The following is a 17,824-nucleotide window of genomic DNA, read 5'->3' as shown; positions in this document are numbered from 1 at the left end:
AAAGGCTGCTGTGAGACTGCATGCCAGGCAATGTTTTCCCGGGGCTTGAAGGTCAGGGTGGGATTAGCCATCTGTGCAGAGCTCTGAGGGCTTTGTCTTGTCATTTTAATTTTGAAAGAGAAGATTCACAAAGCTCTTTCACAGCTGAGGGACTGGGAAAGATGTTTCTCTCTTGACAATGAACGCATGCAGTTGGTCTCTACATGAGAAAGGCGGTGGGCAAGAGAAGGTGGGGTGGCCAGGCAAAACCTGCTGCTCCTGTGCCTCCAAGCCACCTCCTGTGGCAGTTAGCCACAGAAATAGGCTTAGCAGGCAAACACTGATTGTTGTTTCTTTCCCCCCCATGCACCAGGGTGAGCGTGGACCACCGGGTATGAATGGGACGCAAGGTTTCCAGGGATGCCCCGGGCACAGAGGAACAAAGGTACATGTGGAACAAGCCTGCACAGAGCAGACCCAGAGCCCAGTGGGTGGGAGTCCCCCAAAGGCAACTCCTGCTGGTTTAGGAGGTCACACAACCTCTGCCACACGCCCTTGAGTGGTTGTGTCCACCTGGCCAAGCACCAGGGCTTTCAGAGGATGTTGGGGCTTTAGTGTTGCTATGAAGAGCAAAAAGGCAGCCCAGAGACCCAGGCTCAATCCAAGGCTGATCTGTCTTCTGCAGTCTGGCTCTGGGGAAAGGATTTGGGAAGAGATGGATATGCATTTCTTGGCACAGGGCCGGGACAGTGAGTGGGTGGAACTCTGCTGTTGGGGAAGAGGGAGACAAGTGAGCCATGGCTGTGGCTTTAAAGAGGAACCTTGAGCTAATGGGCCAGGACAGCAGCTGCACCCCAAGCCAGAAAAGGTGGTGAAACATATAATATTTATGGGAAATAGTGAAATTAAGGGGATGTTTCCTACCATTTGCTCTGACCACATGATTCTCTGGCAGGCAGAAGAGAAATGCATGAACCAGGCCCATTAGTTGCAGCTGAGATACTGAGTCTCGTTAAAAATCTGCTCAGCCTTGGATAAAGGCACTGGGACTGACTCTGGATTAACATAAAAATGGGTGCAGGGAGAAACAAAAGTCGGTGGAGAAAGAGTTGTGGCTAAGGAGTGAGATATTTTATTGGATCAGCTGAATTAACCCCCATGCCCCACATATTTTATCTTGGTACAAGTGTTGGGGAGGCAGCTGAAGACAAACACCAGCGTAAAGGAAATCAGGGGAAGTTCTGCCCTGGTTGTGGCTCTGGGTCTGCCACCAAGCCCAGCCCTCCTTCTCCACTTCTTCCCAAGGCAGTGAGCTGGACTAAAGTGGAGTAACTCCCTTTTCTATCTCCTTAGGGTTCTCGGGGATTCCCAGGAGAGAAGGTATGGAGCTATTCCCTCATGCCACAGCAGTGAGCATGACTGTGTGGCAGATCAATATTGCACCCCCCCCCCCCATTCTCCCTTCCTCTTAGTGAGCATTTGCCCCTTGCCTCCCTTCCACAGGGTGAACTGGGAGAAATGGGTCTGGATGGCATTGATGGAGAAGAGGTCAGTCATTTTAATTGCTTTTCTCTTAATAACTCGATGCTTCAGTGAAGTACCTAAAAAGCACCCTGGAAGTGGCAAATATTCTAAAATACTTTTCTTTCTTTAGGGAGACAAGGGGTTGCCTGGCTCTTCTGGAGAGAAGGGATATTCTGGCAGGAGGGTAGGTTTTAATCTCTTTTACAGTGGAGCTAAATGATGGGGCAGAGGTGGATTTGAACCAGGGGAGGGTGGAAAGCCATCGTGCTCTCCTCAGGGCTGAGGGCTGGGCAGAGATGCTTTTGACAGACAAGGGCTGCTCTTCCTAACTCTCCATCTCTTCCCACAGGGAGATAAGGGAGTTAAGGGTGAACGAGGAGAACGAGGTGACCGTGGGCTCCGTGGAGATCCGGTAAGTACTGCTAAGGCATCTTCTTGATTTTCTACCCAATTTCCACTGATCCTGGGGTCATCACAGAGGGTGGCTCTGGCCTATTAAATGCTGCTTGACAGTGGCAGGTCCCATGACAGAGCAAGGACTTGGAGGTGACATGCAGGTACCATATCAACCACTGTTTCACCATGTTAAAATTCCCCTTCCTTGTCTTCTTCAGTATTATTTCTCAGTTGAAAAGCTGTGTCTGTCTGAAAACAGCAGCAACACTTCATCTAATTCAGTCAAAAGAGGAAAAAAAGAAAAGTTGGTTCTCAGCTCTAGCAGAGTAGTTTATGAGATTTGATTTTCATGTCCCACTTACACAGATGTTTCTCATTGCTCTGTTGCTTTCAGGGAGATTCAGGAGCTGATAATACTCAACGGGGCTCCAGAGGACAAAAGGGTGAAATTGGACCAATGGTAACATTTCTTTGTTGTCTTGTGTTGTTTTTTGGTTTTTACAACAGAATGGGACAGAGAAAGGGAGAAAAAAGGATGCTGCCAAAAAGATACAAGTTTCTTAAACTCATTGTGCCTTGTCAGATGGAATATTTTTTTCCACTAGAAAATGTTGTTGGTTTGCAACCAAAACTTTCTCTGGGAAGATGTCACTTTAGAAGATGTTTTGTGTAAAAAGCACTGTTAAAAAAAATGTTTATTATTATTTTACAATGGCTTTTGGGATATTGCCTCTGAAAATAACTTTGTACTTGGAAATTGCCTTCGTATGTTCTCACGGGTCATATACAAAAGCAGAGAACTGATTAGATTATACCAAATCTGAACCTCCTATTCACCTGAAACCTTGGCAAGAAAAAAAAAACAACCCCACACACTCCTGACAAAATTTCAAAACCCATCTGTTTTCATATCAGTTCACAACAAAAAAGTGCATCCTAAACTGTCAGAAGGCATTCCCCAAAGATTAGGAATGTTGACTTGTGCTGGCTCAGAAACTTGGTGGAAAGTCTCTGTGAGTTGTTAGAAGGATTTCCACCGAAGCAGATCTATGAATTTGTGTGAAAGCATGAAAAGAGCCATTTTTTGAGAACTGAATCTGTTTTCCCACTGCCTCCTCATCTCAGGGCTCTCACCTGAGTTTTGTTTTTCCCTTAGGGAGATCCAGGACCTGCAGGGCTGGAGGGCCAAGATGGTGGAGTCGGGAGGAAGGTGAGTTGCCAGACCTCCAGCCAGCAAGGCCCAAGCTTAGATTGACAGTAACTTTTCCCCTCCTTCCTTTCCATGTGTTTTTTTTTTTTTTCACAAACATCAGGAATTCAACCTCAAAACCCAACAAGCCACTCCAAAAAAAGAAAAAAAATCTCAGAACGAAAATGCCTCATGGCTTCCTGACTTGTAGTAGAGACTTAAAAGTCAAATTTATTCCCACGCAAATAACTCAGTGCTTGGATCAGTGGAGTTACACCTGATTCATCTATAAGGCCAGGCTGGATGGTGCTTGGAACAACCTGGTCTAGTGGAAGATGTCCTTGAAGGCGTCCTTGCCCATGGCAGGGGTTTGGAATTAGATGGTCTTGAAGGTTCCTTCCAACCCAAACCAGTCTGTGATTCCATGATGTGCATCTGCATTTGGCTGCTGGTTTTGGAAAGGCAAAAACCAAACTGGAGTTGGGATGTCTGGATGTGTTCCCTGATGCATGGCCTTCCTATCCCAGGGATGGTGACATACTCCTGGCGTACATGAGAGAGCAGCTCACCTACATGGGGGATGTGAGGAGGAAGAAAACATGCCTAAGTCTGATTTAAAAGAGAGGGCCATGTGGATTTCCCTCTCCCTTTCCCCCTAGTAGTTTAAACCATCCAAATGTAATTTTGGACTATGAGAAGGATTGATACATGGATCTAAAAGCAATAGGGAAAGGTGTGCTTACATGTTAGAGTAACAAGCCTCATTGTTCCTTCTTTTGCAGGGCATGGCAGGACGAAGAGGGCCCATAGGAGTTAAGGTAGGTGGTGATGGGACAACAGTTGAGGCTCCTGCCACACCACAGGCCAGGCAGCCTCAGCACCCAGAGAGATGTGCCAAGAGAAGGGACGTGCAGGCTTTGCTTCTTCCTCTCTGCCTCCTCTCTCCTCCAAATTTCCCTCCTCCTCCTCAGGCTCATCTCCCTGTGTGCTTCTTGCTGGGCTGGGAGCAGAACCAACTATCCACATGCCTGCCTGTCTTCTACAGCATTCCCTGGTTGGATTTTTATCCCCATGTGCTGCTGGAGCAGTGTAACCGGGCCAAAGCACGATGGTTGATGCCCATCAATTGCAGGAGGCAAATTGCCCCCACCATCGCTGTGCTTCTTCTCTGCTTTCACCATATCTAGAAAATAAACAAGGAAAAAACCCAACTGAAAATCTGTTCTTCCCTGCTCTTTGTGCAGCTGTGGATACCCTGATCTCTCCTTTGCCCTCCCATGGTGCTGACCATGTCCTCCCATGCTAACCTGCACTGTCCTGTTTTGTACTTCCAGGGCACCAAGGGCTCGCCTGGTCAAGCAGGGCCAGCTGGAGAACAAGGCATGCGAGGGCCACAGGTCAGTGAGTTCACAGCAGAGAAAAAGCTTTGCCTCATGGTGCTGTGGTGTTACTTCATCACAGCCACTTCCTCAAAGAGTGTCATTCTCAAGGACTGTTGGGATTTGGGTATTTTTGGATGTGCTGTGGGCTGGCTGTCCCACCTGCCACTGCATTCCCACCAGCCAAGGTGTGACGTGTTTGCGAAGCATCCCTCAGACACCGCAGCGTTTGCTTCCCCTTGGATCTTGGTGTGCTTCTGCCCATGTGTGCTGACAGCTTCTCTTTTCTCCCCACACAGGGTCCACCTGGCCAGGTTGGCACGCCAGGCATCAGAGGAGAGCAGGGTGTCCCTGGACCCAGGGTAATCCTTCTGCTGCTTGACCCATTGACCCAATTATACCGTTGTTGAACTAATAAGATTCCAATGTGTCTTCCCATTCCCCTCTCTTAGGGCTCCAACTCTGCTTCACTCTCTTTTAACACACTCTTCCAGCATGATTCTCCTCTCAACTTATGCTTAAGACTTCTTGATCAAGAGTTACAGAAGAGAAAGAGCTAAAAGCAACCACAGAGGGGTCAGGACTTCAGTGTTTGGCCCATTATTGCAATTTTAACTAAAGAGGATCCCTGAGTGACTGGTGGGGCACCTCTGATGTTTCATCCTCTGAAGCCAGAGCATGACCATCTCACATGCCTGCTGGGGCCACCTCATGTATTTATTTCTCCCTCCTGCTGCGTTCCTCAGCCAGACCCATCAACATGAAGCCATATTGCATTTCCCCAATCCCTGCATGAGTTTCCCCCTCCTGCTTTCCCATGGGTGTTCTCTTAGGGACAGTACAAATTGCTGCTGACACTTGCATTGAACTGAGCTGGACCTCCAGCTCTTCCCAAACATGAAGCAGACTTCTGAATTTCCTGAGGTGTTTTGAGAGACACCAGCCCTAGTAGTCAATACATGATTTCTACGGTTACCCAATTCCCTAGTTTCTGGCACCCAGGTTTTCTTGACACGTTGCCAACATGCCTCTCTGCATTTCCATTCCAGGCTGGGAGTGGACCTCCAGGACCTGCAGGAGAACGTGGCAGGATTGGTCCCCTGGGAAGGAAGGTATGTCTTCAGGAGCACTGGGCATCAGCAACTAAAGCTGCATTGAAAAGCTTCTGGATTTTGCATGGGCTTCAAGAAATCCTTGAGATGAACCTCTTGGACTTGCACAGTGTGGAGAGAAGCAACTCTCTGTGCTCTGGTTCTCTAATTAGGCTCCCATTTCAGTGAACAGAAAGGCAAAAGTAACTGAGCAACTGAGATTCTCAAGCAACTTTCCTGGGCAGATTCTCAGAAAATGCCCACGTGGGAAGGTTTTATCTTTCCTGAAATCACCGAAGGTCCCACTAAAGATCATGCACTTGGCAGCATTTCAGGCTGTGTAGGTCCAGTCATGCCTTTCAGCCACGAGGAGGGCTGCAGACTGCTCTGTGCAAAGAAACCAGTGTTGATGGGGTGGGGAACGCTCAGAGTTGCCTGGAGTTTCAGCACATGCTTTAACAGATGCTCCTCTTTGTAGGGTGAGCCTGGAAATCCTGGACTCAAAGGGCCGAATGGACAGCCAGGCCCACGAGGAGAGATGGTGAGTGTGGCCAAGCCCTCACACCTCTGTGGACACTTAAGGAACTTTAAGGAACATTTTAGAGTTTCACAAAGGCCTGTGGCTTCAGTGGGTTCTTTCTATTGATGCTGCAGGACCTGTGGGGTTTAAGTTGTTTACATATGACACATAATTTACAAATCAATGACTTTGGCTTTCCAATTTTAGGGTGATGATGGACGAGATGGAATTGGTGGCCCGGGTCCTAAAGGCAGGAAGGTAGGTGTCTGCTCATCATTCCCACCTCCTTAACAAGGACAGGGAAGCAGCCAAGATCTCCAGTGCAGAGGGATAAGGGCATTTTCTAGAACGTATTCAAATTAACCTTTCTGTTGTTTCAGGGAGAACGCGGCTTCATAGGTTATGCAGGGCCAAAGGTAGGTGCAGCCCATGAGCTGTGCGTTCATTTTTCCAAGCAATTTTCCATGGGCCTGTGCAGGTTTAGAGCTGCTGTTTGTGGTTTTCTCCTTCTAGGGTGGACCTGGTGACCGTGGTGTCGCTGGAGGCCCCGGCCCCAAAGGAAACAGAGGTCGCAGAGTAAGTTGGACCATGGCACAATTTTTCCTTTCTGCATGAATGCCCTGGAGGATGGACATATTTTTTCCTCCAAGTGCTCCTGGGAGTCCTCCCACAGATGTTCATGGAGAGGACTTCTCTGTTCTCTCTTTCTAGGGAAATGCAGGACAACCTGGGATACCTGGTCAGAAAGGAGAGATTGGATATCCTGGGCCATCTGTAAGTGTTCATTGCACTGCTGATTGGCTTCGTGTTGTGGTCCCTATGGGTGCAAGGGGTTGAAAAATAAGCCCGTCACTGTCTGCTGCTGATTTCAAGTGGGGGAAATTCCTCTTTATTTGTCTTGGATGTGTCTCTATAAATTTCTAAGTAGCTGTTTATCACTGACAAATATTTACTCCTCCTCAAACAGAAGGAAAAAGCCAAGAGACATGCTCTTACCAGGCATTAGGATTTCCCCATTGCAATATGGCCCTTAAAACTCCTTCTAGGAGATCCCCAGCTCTTTATCATTTACCATCCCACACAGGATATGGTCCATGACCAAATCTGGCTGGTATAAGGCACCCTAGCTCTTCATGTGAACCTGGAGCATTGTAACTTATAGAATGGTCTGGGTTGGAAGGGACCTTAAAGACCATCTAGTTCCAACCCCCCTTTTGGGTTTGGCTTCAGCTAGGTTTACTCCTCACACAGAAAAGCCCTTCCCCCTGTTGCTGGAAACACAGCTGAGAACAGACAGGCTTTCGCTTGGCTCTTGGCATGACCCATGGTACAGTAGTTATTCTGAGAGTGTTCGTGGGGCACCCTGGAGATACACATTGCACTCAAGTTCTCTTCATTCTTTGAAACAGGGCCTTAAAGGCGAGAAAGGAGAATCCAGAGATGTAAGTGTGGCATAATTTCTTTCTTGTTTTGAAACACCCTCGGGTTGGCTGTGTGACACATCTCTTTCCCCCCCTTTATTTCCTAAAGCAATGTGCGCTGGTGCGGAACATCAAAGACAAATGCCGTGAGTACCTCAGTGCTTTGCTAAGCGCCTCCCTCTACCCTTATTTGCCCATCATGTTACAAGAATGGCACTGACCAAGCTGGTTTTTTCTCTCCATCTTTTCCACAGCTTGCTGCTATGGTAAGTCTCATTGAGTCCCTTAAACCCCAGGGTGGCTGCGTGTCACGATTGTCACTCTCCCCACATATGAACGATTCACCCTGGCTGAGGATGCTGTCCTTGAATCCTGAGAGCTGTTTAAGGTATGACTTATTTCCAATGCACATTCCCAATAGGTCCCAAGGAGTGCCCTGTCTTCCCAACTGAGCTGGCCTTTGCTATTGACACCTCCTCGGGTGTCGTGAGGGAGGTTTTCAACAGGATGAAGCAAACCGTGCTCAGAGTGGTCAACAACTTAACCATCGCCGAGAGCAACTGTCCCCGGGGGGCACGGGTGGCTCTGGTCACCTACAACAACGAGGTCACCACCGAGATCCGCTTTGCTGATGCCAGGAAGAAATCCAGCCTCCTCCAGCAGATCCAAAACTTTCAGGCAACCCTGACCACGAAGCCACGCAGCCTAGAAACTGCCATGTCCTTCGTGGCCAGGAATACCTTCAAGCGTGCCCGCAGTGGCTTCCTGATGAGGAAGGTGGCTGTCTTCTTCAGCAACGGGGACACGAGAGCATCCCCACAGCTCAATGATGCCGTGCTGAAGCTCTATGATGCCGGGGTCGTGCCCGTGTTCCTCACCAGCAGGCAGGATGCGGTTCTTGCCAGAGCTCTGGAGGTTGGGGCCCTTCACCCTTTCTCTGTTTTCTGCTCATGACCTTGGTCTGGTTTGATGGTGTTGGATGCCACAGGCGATGCTTGGCTTCCACAGGCCTCTCAAGTGTGGAACAGAGCATTGCTGGTAAAACTCATCCATCCATTAGGAGAAAAACCCTAATTCCATAATCACCATGGCACAGGCTGGGAAGTGCTAGTGAGACTCTCATGAGTCACTCTTTTCCCAGGCCATGGCTCCAGGGTTCCAGGTGGGGGATGAAACAGAAGGAAGAGTTTGACAGAAAGGCAAAGGGTGGGAAGGTGGGAGTACATTAGCTTTGATGGCAGAGGGAGAGTGGACAGGCAGAGATTGAAAGCCACGAAAAAGCCCCAGATGAACTCACTGAGCACTGGCTCAAGCAGTCCCTGTTCTTGGAGTTTATGACTCTAAACTGACATCGGGGACATAAGGCTCCTCCAAAAGGGATCCACCGAGAGCATTGCGCTGAGCAGAGAATCCCTCAGAGTTGTGGATTGCCCTCCCTTCCTTTGAGCTGAGAATAACAGAAGGCAGTATTACCGACTCTGTGTTTTTCTGTTTCCTTCTCACCAGATCAACAACACAGCGGTTGGTCATGCCATTGTTCTTCCAACCAGCGGCAGTCAGCTGAATGAAACCATTCAGAGGCTCTTGACTTGTCACATTTGTTTGGGTAAAGCATCCAATTTCTCCTCTAGACAGTTCCAAATCCTTCTGGTCATGCAGCAGTCAGTCATAGGAAGGGAAACCCAGTTGGGAGTCAGCCCTTTTGTTGATGAATACAAGGCATTCTCGGGTTGAGCAGAAAACATTGGCATTGTGAACGAGGCTCGCTGGGTGTTCTCTACTTTGTAAAGAGAAGCTCCTTTTTTGTCTGGTTGCTGCTTTCACAGCCCAAATACTGATAGTTAAGTGCTCTAAAAGATGGCCTTCTGCCACTTATGACAGAGTGCTTCAGGGATCCCCTTGGACAAAGGAGCAGATAAAAAAATACTGAACACATAACTGAATGTGTTGTGGGATGAAATGACTTTGGCATCAAGCAATGGACCAGCGAATGTCCAGGCCTTGATGGTATTTCATGTGATGCAAGAGATGTTTACAGTGATGAGGGAGGGTTGTGTTCAAGTCCTGCAGGTGAAACCCACTGTATTTCTTCCCCAGATGTGTGTGACCCCCATCCCAGCTGCGGTATAGGTGGCCAGAGACCTGCATTCAGAGACAGAAGGGCAGCCCCCACAGATGTGGACACGGACATAGCCTTTATCCTGGACAGCTCTGAGTCCACCACCCCTCTGCAGTTCAGTGAGATGAGGAAGTACATTTCCCACCTTGTAACTAACCTGGAAATCAGCTCAGAGCCAAAAGTATCCCAGCACCATGCCAGAGTGGCCGTTCTCCAGCAAGCACCTTACGAACACGAAACCAACTCAAGCTTCCCACCAGTAAAAACTGAGTTCTCACTAACTGATTATGCATCCAAAGAGAAGATCATTAATTACCTCCACAACCAAATGACCCAGCTCCATGGCACGAGGGCTCTAGGAAGTGCAATTGAACACACAATCGCTCATGTTTTTGAAAGTGCGCCAAACCCTCGGGACCTAAAAGTCATAGTTCTGATGATGACAGGAAAAGTGAACAAAAAAGAATTTGAGCACCTGCAGAGGGTTGTCATCAATGCAAAATGCAAAGGGTACTTCTTTGTTATCTTGGGCATCGGCAGGAAGGTGAATGCCAAGAATATCTACAGCCTTGCCAGCGAGCCAAACGATGTGTTCTTCAAGCTGGTCGATAAGCCAGGAGAGCTCCATGAAGAGCCCTTGCTGCGTTTTGGGACACTGCTGCCATCCTTTATCAGAAGTAAGTGTAACATCCTGCAGCCAAAGTGTCATGGAAGGGGCAACACGTGGCCTCAGAGGGGTTAATCTGAAAGGCTTTGGGCAGCAGCACCCACTGAACTTAGACTCTTTTTCTATGGTTTGTACTGTTTGGTGCAATTTGGGCTGCTCATATTTACCTACCCGAGTATGTCTGGGTTTTGTTCACTTTGGCCTCCCATCCCATTCCATGTTGATCCACCAAGCAGCTTGCACTTCAGTGTGCTTTGCCTTGGTCTCCATGGGCTCACCTGTGGGTTCTGATCTCATCCTGCCTGGCTTGCCTCTCACATAGGTCCTGCTGAGGCCCTTTGCAGCCTGCTAGAGCTCCCTTGGAGCTCCTTGAACACCCAGAAAATCTTTCCTCCCAACTTCAGCATAAACATCATGTCCAGCAGGCCCTTGGCTGGCTCAGGCTGAGATCTGCAGTTGCTGTATGCAAACTGAAGGACCAGATGGACAGGATTGTTTGCTCAGGGATAAATAATGCTGCTGTGTTTGGGATGTGCTGACTGTGCCTCAAAAATTTACATCTCAGCTTAGCTAGAGACCCCAGGCTGGACCTCCAGCTGCCAGAGCTCCTAAACACACTCGCCCAGCAAGGATAAGAAATGGACCTCTTCTAGGAAAGCTAGTTTTCAGCAAAAATTCCTGAAAATCAGATTAAGGGGCTGATACAGCACAGATTCAGGAATGTCTTGCACTAAATAGGAAGCAAACATCTGGAAATAAATGTTTAGGTTATCTCAGTTTTCTTTTTCCATTTACTGCTTACAGCAGTCCTGGAAACTTCTAACTCTTGAAAAAAACCATTACCTGTGTGGTTGGAAGTACCTTGTTACAAGAAATGTGTTTATACATTACAGACTCAGGCAAACAGCCCTCTTGTAGTTAAGGCCCTCGTGTTTGTGAACTGGAATAACAAATCTCCCATCCCAGAAACCAAACAGTAGCAAGAAGAGAAAAGTCGGTTGCTTTTTTTTTTAATTAAAAAGAAATACATGTAATGTGTGGGTGGTGGGTATCGACCATCCCCAACTCCAGTGTTTAATGTCTCTCTCTGTCTCCAGGTGAATTTGCTTTCTACTTGTCTCCAGAGATAAGGAAACAGTGTGAGTGGTTCCAGAATGGTCAGCAAGCCCAGAGCCAGCACCCCGTGCTCACCGGGCAGAAAGCAGTGTGAGTAATGCTTTGGAAAGAAAAAGCAACTTCAATGCAAGCAAGCAGGATTATCTTTTCATTAATATAATTTTAATAATGTTTTAATTAATTTTACTAGTTCCCTCAGTGCTGTGTCAAAAGAGCAACAGAGACATCTTATAAGCTAACGTATAATTGTAAATTTGGGGTAAATGTCATATTTATATAGGTATAAAAATATGAAGGAGGTACATGCTGAGTTTGATCATGTAGGTCAGGATTTCCAGAAATTACTATTAATTTGGGGCTTTCTACTCAAAACATTATTTTCAGAGGCTGGGCTGCCCTGGATTATCTGTGATCCATGACAGAATCCATACTAATATTTTCTGAAGAGAAGTGAAAGCTTGTGTCACCAAGACTCACTGGTGGCCCAGAGCTGTCATGGCTTTAGAAGGTCAAGCCCCTTGAAGTCAGGCATGCTGCAGATCTCTCTGTTGAATGCACTCTTATCACACAATCACAGAACAGTTTGGGTTGGAGGGAACTTTAAAGCCCAACTTGTTCCGACCCCCTGCCTGGGCAGGGACAACTTCCACTAGACACAGGGTTGCTCCAAGCACTTTTCACTGCTTGGATTTAAGCACTTTTCACTCTTCACTGTGGGCAAATCTAAAGCTGGCAAAGACTCTTGACCCCAGGTGGGTTCTTGCCAATGGTTTCTACATCAGCTCCTTTCTGCTTCCAAAATTCTGCTCAGGTTTGTGGCTCCCAACGCCACCATCACCCAGACCTTCACTGCCAGCACCACGGTCAGCGCAACCATCAAGCCAGTGGCGAGTACCCATGCCAGAACCACTCCTGCCAGCACCACAACCCAGGCCAGAGCCACCGAGACCACCCCGGCCAGCTCTGTGGTCCGGGGGAATGCCACTGCCCAGGGAGCAGCCGGTGCCACTGCCCACGCCAAAGCCAGTGGCCGGGCCGCCACCAACGCCACAGCCACCGCGGCCGGTGGCAGGAGGAGACACAGCGGTATGTGAACAGCTCTCCCCATGCGGGCAGTGCCTCCCTCTAGGCTGAACCACAGCAGGTTGTGGCTCTTCTTGCCCCCTGAGAGGATTATTCCTGTAGGAAATGTCACCCAGAGGCCAAATTTTGGTTTTAGGTGTAAACCTGGAAATCTGTGCTGGGGTGTTGTCACTTTGTGTTAAGAATTTTGTGCAAAAATGGGTGAGGGACAGGTGGCCCCTAGGCAAAACACAAGCAGGAACAATCCGTCCAGCTACAGAGAACTTCTCTTTCTAGTGTGGTTCATTTGTTTCCATTATTTCCTCATAGCATCACGCCTTGGCCAAGTTTTGCTATTTATGGTGATTCATATAATGGCATTGTTTGAACTCTCAGATAATAGGAATAGCTGGTTCACCAATGGATCAGTGTGGAGACCTATTTGGGAATGCCAAGCCTCTTTCATACGAGCACAGTTCATACAAAGGAGGTTTCCCAGGTATTTTTGCAAGGGGGTGCAGGCAGATCTGCACTAGCTGAGCAAGGATCAAAGAATGTGTCCAAGCACAGGGATGCTCATCCAGTGACTGATGGCAAGTCCCTGCATAAATAATAAGTAAAAAGCAATAAATAAAAGCAATCAGCTTTTGCAAGGCTAATGCTTTCATCAGCTTGAGGGGAATAAACTTTTCTGGGTGTTTCTTGCTCCACCAGTGCTTTAAGCAGTGTTCATAAAGGTCTCATCCAGTACTCTGCCAGAGCAGGAAAACCTTTCCATAATAACTTCTTTGACCTGTTAAGGTTATGTTATCATCCCCAGAAGTGTTCAAGACCAGGTTGGATGGTGCTTGGAACAACCTGGTCTAGTGGAAGGCGTCCCTGCCCACGGTGGGGGGTTGGAACGAGATGGTCTTTAAGGTCCCTTCCAACCCAAACCAGTCTGTGATTTTATGTTCACTCTTAAGCAGGCTTGGCTTGAAGGTCTTCAGCAGCTCAGTGAATCTGCTGCACCCTAGAGAAGGATCTGACTGAGCGCATTTACAGCTGTTGGGAAAGTGCTGGGAATTTCAAGCTGTGAGAATCTTGTTTAAAAAAAAAAAAAAGTTTTGATTTGCTAGATTGCAACAGATTATTAAATATAAATAAACCACTTGGTGAAATCATCTGGTCTATGGAAAACAAAGCCTCCCCTGCAGTGGCATCTGAGACAGCCAAGTCCCAGCTTGGCTTGCACTTGCCATGGAAAGAAGATTCTGCATCACTGAGACACTTTCTCCTTGAGATCTTTCCCTCTTCATTCACTGCTTGGTGTCCCTTCTGATTCTGCCCTGCAGCAAAGACCCACGACATCCAGATCACAGATGTCACCGAGAGCAGTGCCAGGCTGCGCTGGGCCAGCCCCGAGCCACACAACACCTTTGATGTCACTGTCACCTTGGCCCATGACCACTCCCTTGTGCAGAGGCAAAACCTGACTGGCACCGAACACGTCATCCGAGGGCTCAGGAGTGGGCAAAAATACATCGTCGTCATCACTGGCTACCAGAAATCACAGCCCAAAGTAACCTACACAGGGTCATTCAGCACAAGTAAGTGACTCTTGAAAGCCTTTGGACATTCATTTTTTTCATTAAGCAGACACAAAAAGTGGGAAGGACAAGAAAAGAGATCAGGAATCAGTTGGTACCAACAGTCTGGCTGTGCTCAGTTGTGTCACTTCATGTCTGCCACCCTCTGGATCAGCAGACGTGGCAGATGTGTTTCTTTGAAAAATGGGAGTTGCACTTCAGTGGAGTTAAAATGCACACAGAATGTGGGATAATTAAAGGCAGTCCCAGAGTGGGGTTTGTTACATGCTGCAGGTTTTGTACATTGATGCAAAAGGTCTTGGTGGGGGTCTAGCCTGCACTACTGCAATTATTAATGAGTCAAACTGGTAAACTCAGTCCAGCCCAATTTCAAAATAAGCAAGAAAAGGTGCTTCTCTGATCACCATTTCCATAGCTACCGGTCTGCTTCCCATACTATCCAGAAAGAAACGCAAAGAAGACATGAAACAGAGTCCCTTGGGCATCCAAGCTCCATGTGTGCAGATCCAATGTGAGCCTCCCCAAACCCTCTGGCATGGCCAAAAGTTGCTGTCTAAGACACAGCCAATTTTTTTTTAATGCAGTTGGCACAGAGGTGACTTGGCCTCGTGGTGTGAAGTTTGCGCTGGTCCTGCCAGTGCCGTGTCTGGCTTCCTCTGGCACGTCCGAGACAATTGAGAGAGCCTTTCCTCTGGCTTCAGTGGGTTTGGACCAGTCTCTTACCTTCACAAGCAATAAACATGCCCACAAAAATGTTGAGAAAAGACATCAGTGGGTAGAAGTAATATTTGCATGTGCTAAATTGGAGCTCCCAATGCCCAGGGAAGCTGCTTTTCCCATAGAATAAATCTTGAATGGGAACAAACTGAGTAGGCAGTGGTGACAAGCTGTGACCTGGACACTGAGTAGGATTGTCCCCCTTTTCCACACCCAAACTGTATACTAAAGAAAAGCAAATCCAGCCTTTCCTGTGGCTGCAGCCCCCTCCTGCCCTCCAGCCCCATGGAGTTTTTTCACCCGTAACAATCCTCACCGTAGCTCCTAGAAGGATGTGAGGTGTGATGGAAGGAGTGTGGTCCAAGAGAGCCCTTTAGGGAACAAGAGAGTATGGATTCATCATGGATTGGCTCCCCTGGGGGGTGCCATTTTTATTCTGCCATCTCTAAGGCCAGGAGATCAAAGCTAAACTGGCTCCAGAGAGGCCACACCCAGTTCCTGAGCCCCTGCCCTGTCGATGCTGTGGGGTGAGTGGGGGCATCCAAAGCAGTCACATGGGGCCCTGAGGATGCTCCTCTGTGGTGACCCCCAAGGACGAGCCCAAGCAGAGCCACTGGCTGGAGACGGAAGGTGATCCTGTCCTGGAGCAGCCGGGCAGTTGGGGATTACTCATCCTGTCAGCTGCCTCCAATAAACATTTCTCAGATGTGTGTGCTCGGCTAAACAGATCCAGATGTGGCTCCTGCACTGGAGCTGGGGCCAGGGAGTTTGTTTATGACTGCATTGAGGGTGCTGCTGCTGATGCCCTTCCCCTTGACTGACCCTCTGGTTGTCCTCCACAGAGACCCCGGCGCAGCCCCAGGTGTCCCTGGCCAACATGATGCTCAACACCGAGCCACTGGAGGGGCCTGAGAGTGGTGAGTGCGGGCCATGGGGGGAGTGCTGGGCCAGGGGCTCTCACAGTCTCACCAAGATCAAAGGATCTGCAAGTCCTTGGCTTTGCAAAGCCAACTGATCATGGCCTTGATGACATCCTTGGCCACATGGGTTGGAGCCCTGCATTGGAGTCTCTGCCCCATGAGGGATCCAGAACCCCTGAAGTTGCTCTGGTCTTCCTGGGAAACTCCAACCAGGGGCTGTTTCCATGATAAGGATGGGAGATGAGTCATGACCCAAGCACTGGCCACTCTTCAGGGACAAGCTGTGCCCCATGTCCTCCCAACGTGCCTAGACGTAGGTGTGGATGCAGAACATCACCCGATGCTTCCTCGTTCCCTCTCTCTCCATTTGGGGCAAATCCCAGGTCTTGGCTCCTTGGTTTAACACACAGCTCCCAACAAGTGCTTGGCCAGGCTGGACAGGGCTTGGAGCACCCTGTTCTAGTGGGAGGCCCTACTCTGTGTTTGACCCCATGTTAACAACCCATAATCACCGTAGCTGTTCATACATTTCATCGCTTTGGGTGACATCAAGCTCATCACATCGGTGCTGTCACACTCAGTGGTACCACCAGTGTCACAACCCCTCCTCCAAGGACCTGAAAGGGCTCTCGGCCTTCATCAAGCAGCACAGCCACAGCAGGCACACCAAAAATGGATCTGTCATCCAAAACTCATCCCTGGATCGTTGTTCCCATGTTTTCCTTTAAACGTTTTGCTTGCACTGTGGCTCATTTTCTTCACAAAGTGGTCTGAGAGCACAGGGAAATGCTGCTGCTCAGTGTGTTCAGCCAGGAGCTGTGGAGCTGCCGTTGAGCTCTGGCTGCTGGTGTTGAGTGGGATGAGCATGGATCTCATTCATGCCTGGCTGGTGGCACCACTGGAGCTTTTCGCAGCGGAGGGGCCAAGGGCTTGTGCTGGACCGACTCATTTCTCCTTCCTGCATGACCCATCGTCCTTCCCTTCCCATGTGCTCCTGCTCATCTGGCCCCTCTCCCTGGCACTGACATCCCCTCAGCAGCCTTGTTCCCGCCAGGTGACAAGCACCCCGTGGCTTTGTTTAACCCCTTGTTTAACCCCTTGGCGCCAGCCCTTGGGAACCCAGGTGTGCAGGCTCCTCCTGCTCCAAGGACAATGGATGTGCTGTGTGCTTGCTCTGCACTTCCACACAGACCTCTCCATCTCAGCTCCTCTTGATGACCCACTTGCGGCAAATGCCTCTGCCTGAGGATTTATGGCAGCCAGCAATCTTGGGGGAGCATTCCTCAGGGATGCTAATCCAAAGGTTTTCAACAGGATAAAGACACTAAAGAGAGCAGGGGATTGGGGATGGGTTTAGCTGAGCCTCCTCTAGTTCATGGGAGAGACCCATGCGTAAATCTTCCGAGAGACCTTGGAGAAAAGCCCACATTCTGCCCTCCTTATATAGGTAAAATAGCATGGATGGCCCAGCATAGCTAATAAAAACCCAGGGATTTGGACCTAAATTATCCTTTTTGGGGCAGGAAAGGGACATAGTTTTAAATCTTCATTTAGCCTTCACATACACCAGGTGCAACTTGCTTTTAGAGATAAACGCACTTAAGGATTAGAAGTTACTGCCAAGACAAATAGCTTTGAAAATAGAGGGGAGGGGGATTTGTGTGAGGGCTCAGTCCTGAGTGCACCAGTGGGGGAGCAAGGGTTCCCACTGTGTTGCTCCAAGGATTTGGGGTTTGGATCTGTGACAAAACCAAGAGCAAGGAGAGGTAAGCTGGAGGCTGGGGAAGGTTTGCATCCAGCAAGACAAAACTTAAGAGAGGGAAATGCTACCAGTCCTGAACCAGGCCTTATTTCCCTTTTTTTTTCTTTTCAATCTCATTGCTTTTTCAGCTTTTAACCCTCTCAGAGTTACTTAACCATTGCACCTTTTGCCATGCAGATTGGTCAGACCCTTGCTTGCTGGACTTTGACATGGGCATGCAGTGCAAGGACTATCAGATTGTGTGGTTCTTTGACTCCAAACACAAGTTCTGCAGCCAGGGTTGGTATGGTGGCTGTGGAGGTAATGCCAATAGATTTGAGACCGAAGCTGAGTGCAATAACAAATGCTTAAAGCCATGTAAGTACCCCATGAG

General features: G+C 48.7%; 1 protein-coding gene across 13 annotated transcripts in view; it reads left to right on the top strand.

Moving 5' to 3' along the window:
* The window catches only part of COL6A3 (collagen type VI alpha 3 chain), a 58,262-nt gene that overhangs the window by 36,734 nt on the left and 3,704 nt on the right, over nt 1–17,824 (top strand). For 8 of the 13 annotated variants that reach the window (XM_032113984.1, XM_032113985.1, XM_032113983.1 and 5 more), the window contains 27 exons: nt 353–424; nt 1,333–1,359; nt 1,483–1,527; nt 1,634–1,687; nt 1,853–1,915; nt 2,294–2,359; nt 3,056–3,109; nt 3,871–3,906; nt 4,423–4,485; nt 4,767–4,829; nt 5,517–5,579; nt 6,037–6,099; nt 6,286–6,336; nt 6,459–6,494; nt 6,592–6,654; nt 6,790–6,852; nt 7,488–7,520; nt 7,609–7,645; nt 7,754–7,765; nt 7,921–8,414; nt 9,006–9,105; nt 9,597–10,295; nt 11,383–11,491; nt 12,213–12,487; nt 13,798–14,052; nt 15,612–15,686; nt 17,629–17,808. In XM_032113984.1, coding sequence (XP_031969875.1) covers nt 353–424; nt 1,333–1,359; nt 1,483–1,527; nt 1,634–1,687; nt 1,853–1,915; nt 2,294–2,359; nt 3,056–3,109; nt 3,871–3,906; nt 4,423–4,485; nt 4,767–4,829; nt 5,517–5,579; nt 6,037–6,099; nt 6,286–6,336; nt 6,459–6,494; nt 6,592–6,654; nt 6,790–6,852; nt 7,488–7,520; nt 7,609–7,645; nt 7,754–7,765; nt 7,921–8,414; nt 9,006–9,105; nt 9,597–10,295; nt 11,383–11,491; nt 12,213–12,487; nt 13,798–14,052; nt 15,612–15,686; nt 17,629–17,808 — 3,151 coding nt within the window. The remainder of the gene's footprint in view (nt 1–352; nt 425–1,332; nt 1,360–1,482; nt 1,528–1,633; nt 1,688–1,852; nt 1,916–2,293; nt 2,360–3,055; nt 3,110–3,870; nt 3,907–4,422; nt 4,486–4,766; nt 4,830–5,516; nt 5,580–6,036; nt 6,100–6,285; nt 6,337–6,458; nt 6,495–6,591; nt 6,655–6,789; nt 6,853–7,487; nt 7,521–7,608; nt 7,646–7,753; nt 7,766–7,920; nt 8,415–9,005; nt 9,106–9,596; nt 10,296–11,382; nt 11,492–12,212; nt 12,488–13,797; nt 14,053–15,611; nt 15,687–17,628; nt 17,809–17,824) is intronic. The other 5 variants (XM_032113987.1, XM_032113986.1, XM_032113988.1 and 2 more) reach the window with 1 other exon arrangement.

The sequence above is a fragment of the Corvus moneduloides genome, chromosome 7 (assembly GCF_009650955.1).
Source record: "Corvus moneduloides isolate bCorMon1 chromosome 7, bCorMon1.pri, whole genome shotgun sequence".
Taxonomy (NCBI): domain Eukaryota; kingdom Metazoa; phylum Chordata; class Aves; order Passeriformes; family Corvidae; genus Corvus; species Corvus moneduloides.
The sequence above is the reverse complement of the archived record's forward strand: the minus strand, read 5'-3'. Positions and strand labels throughout refer to the sequence as shown.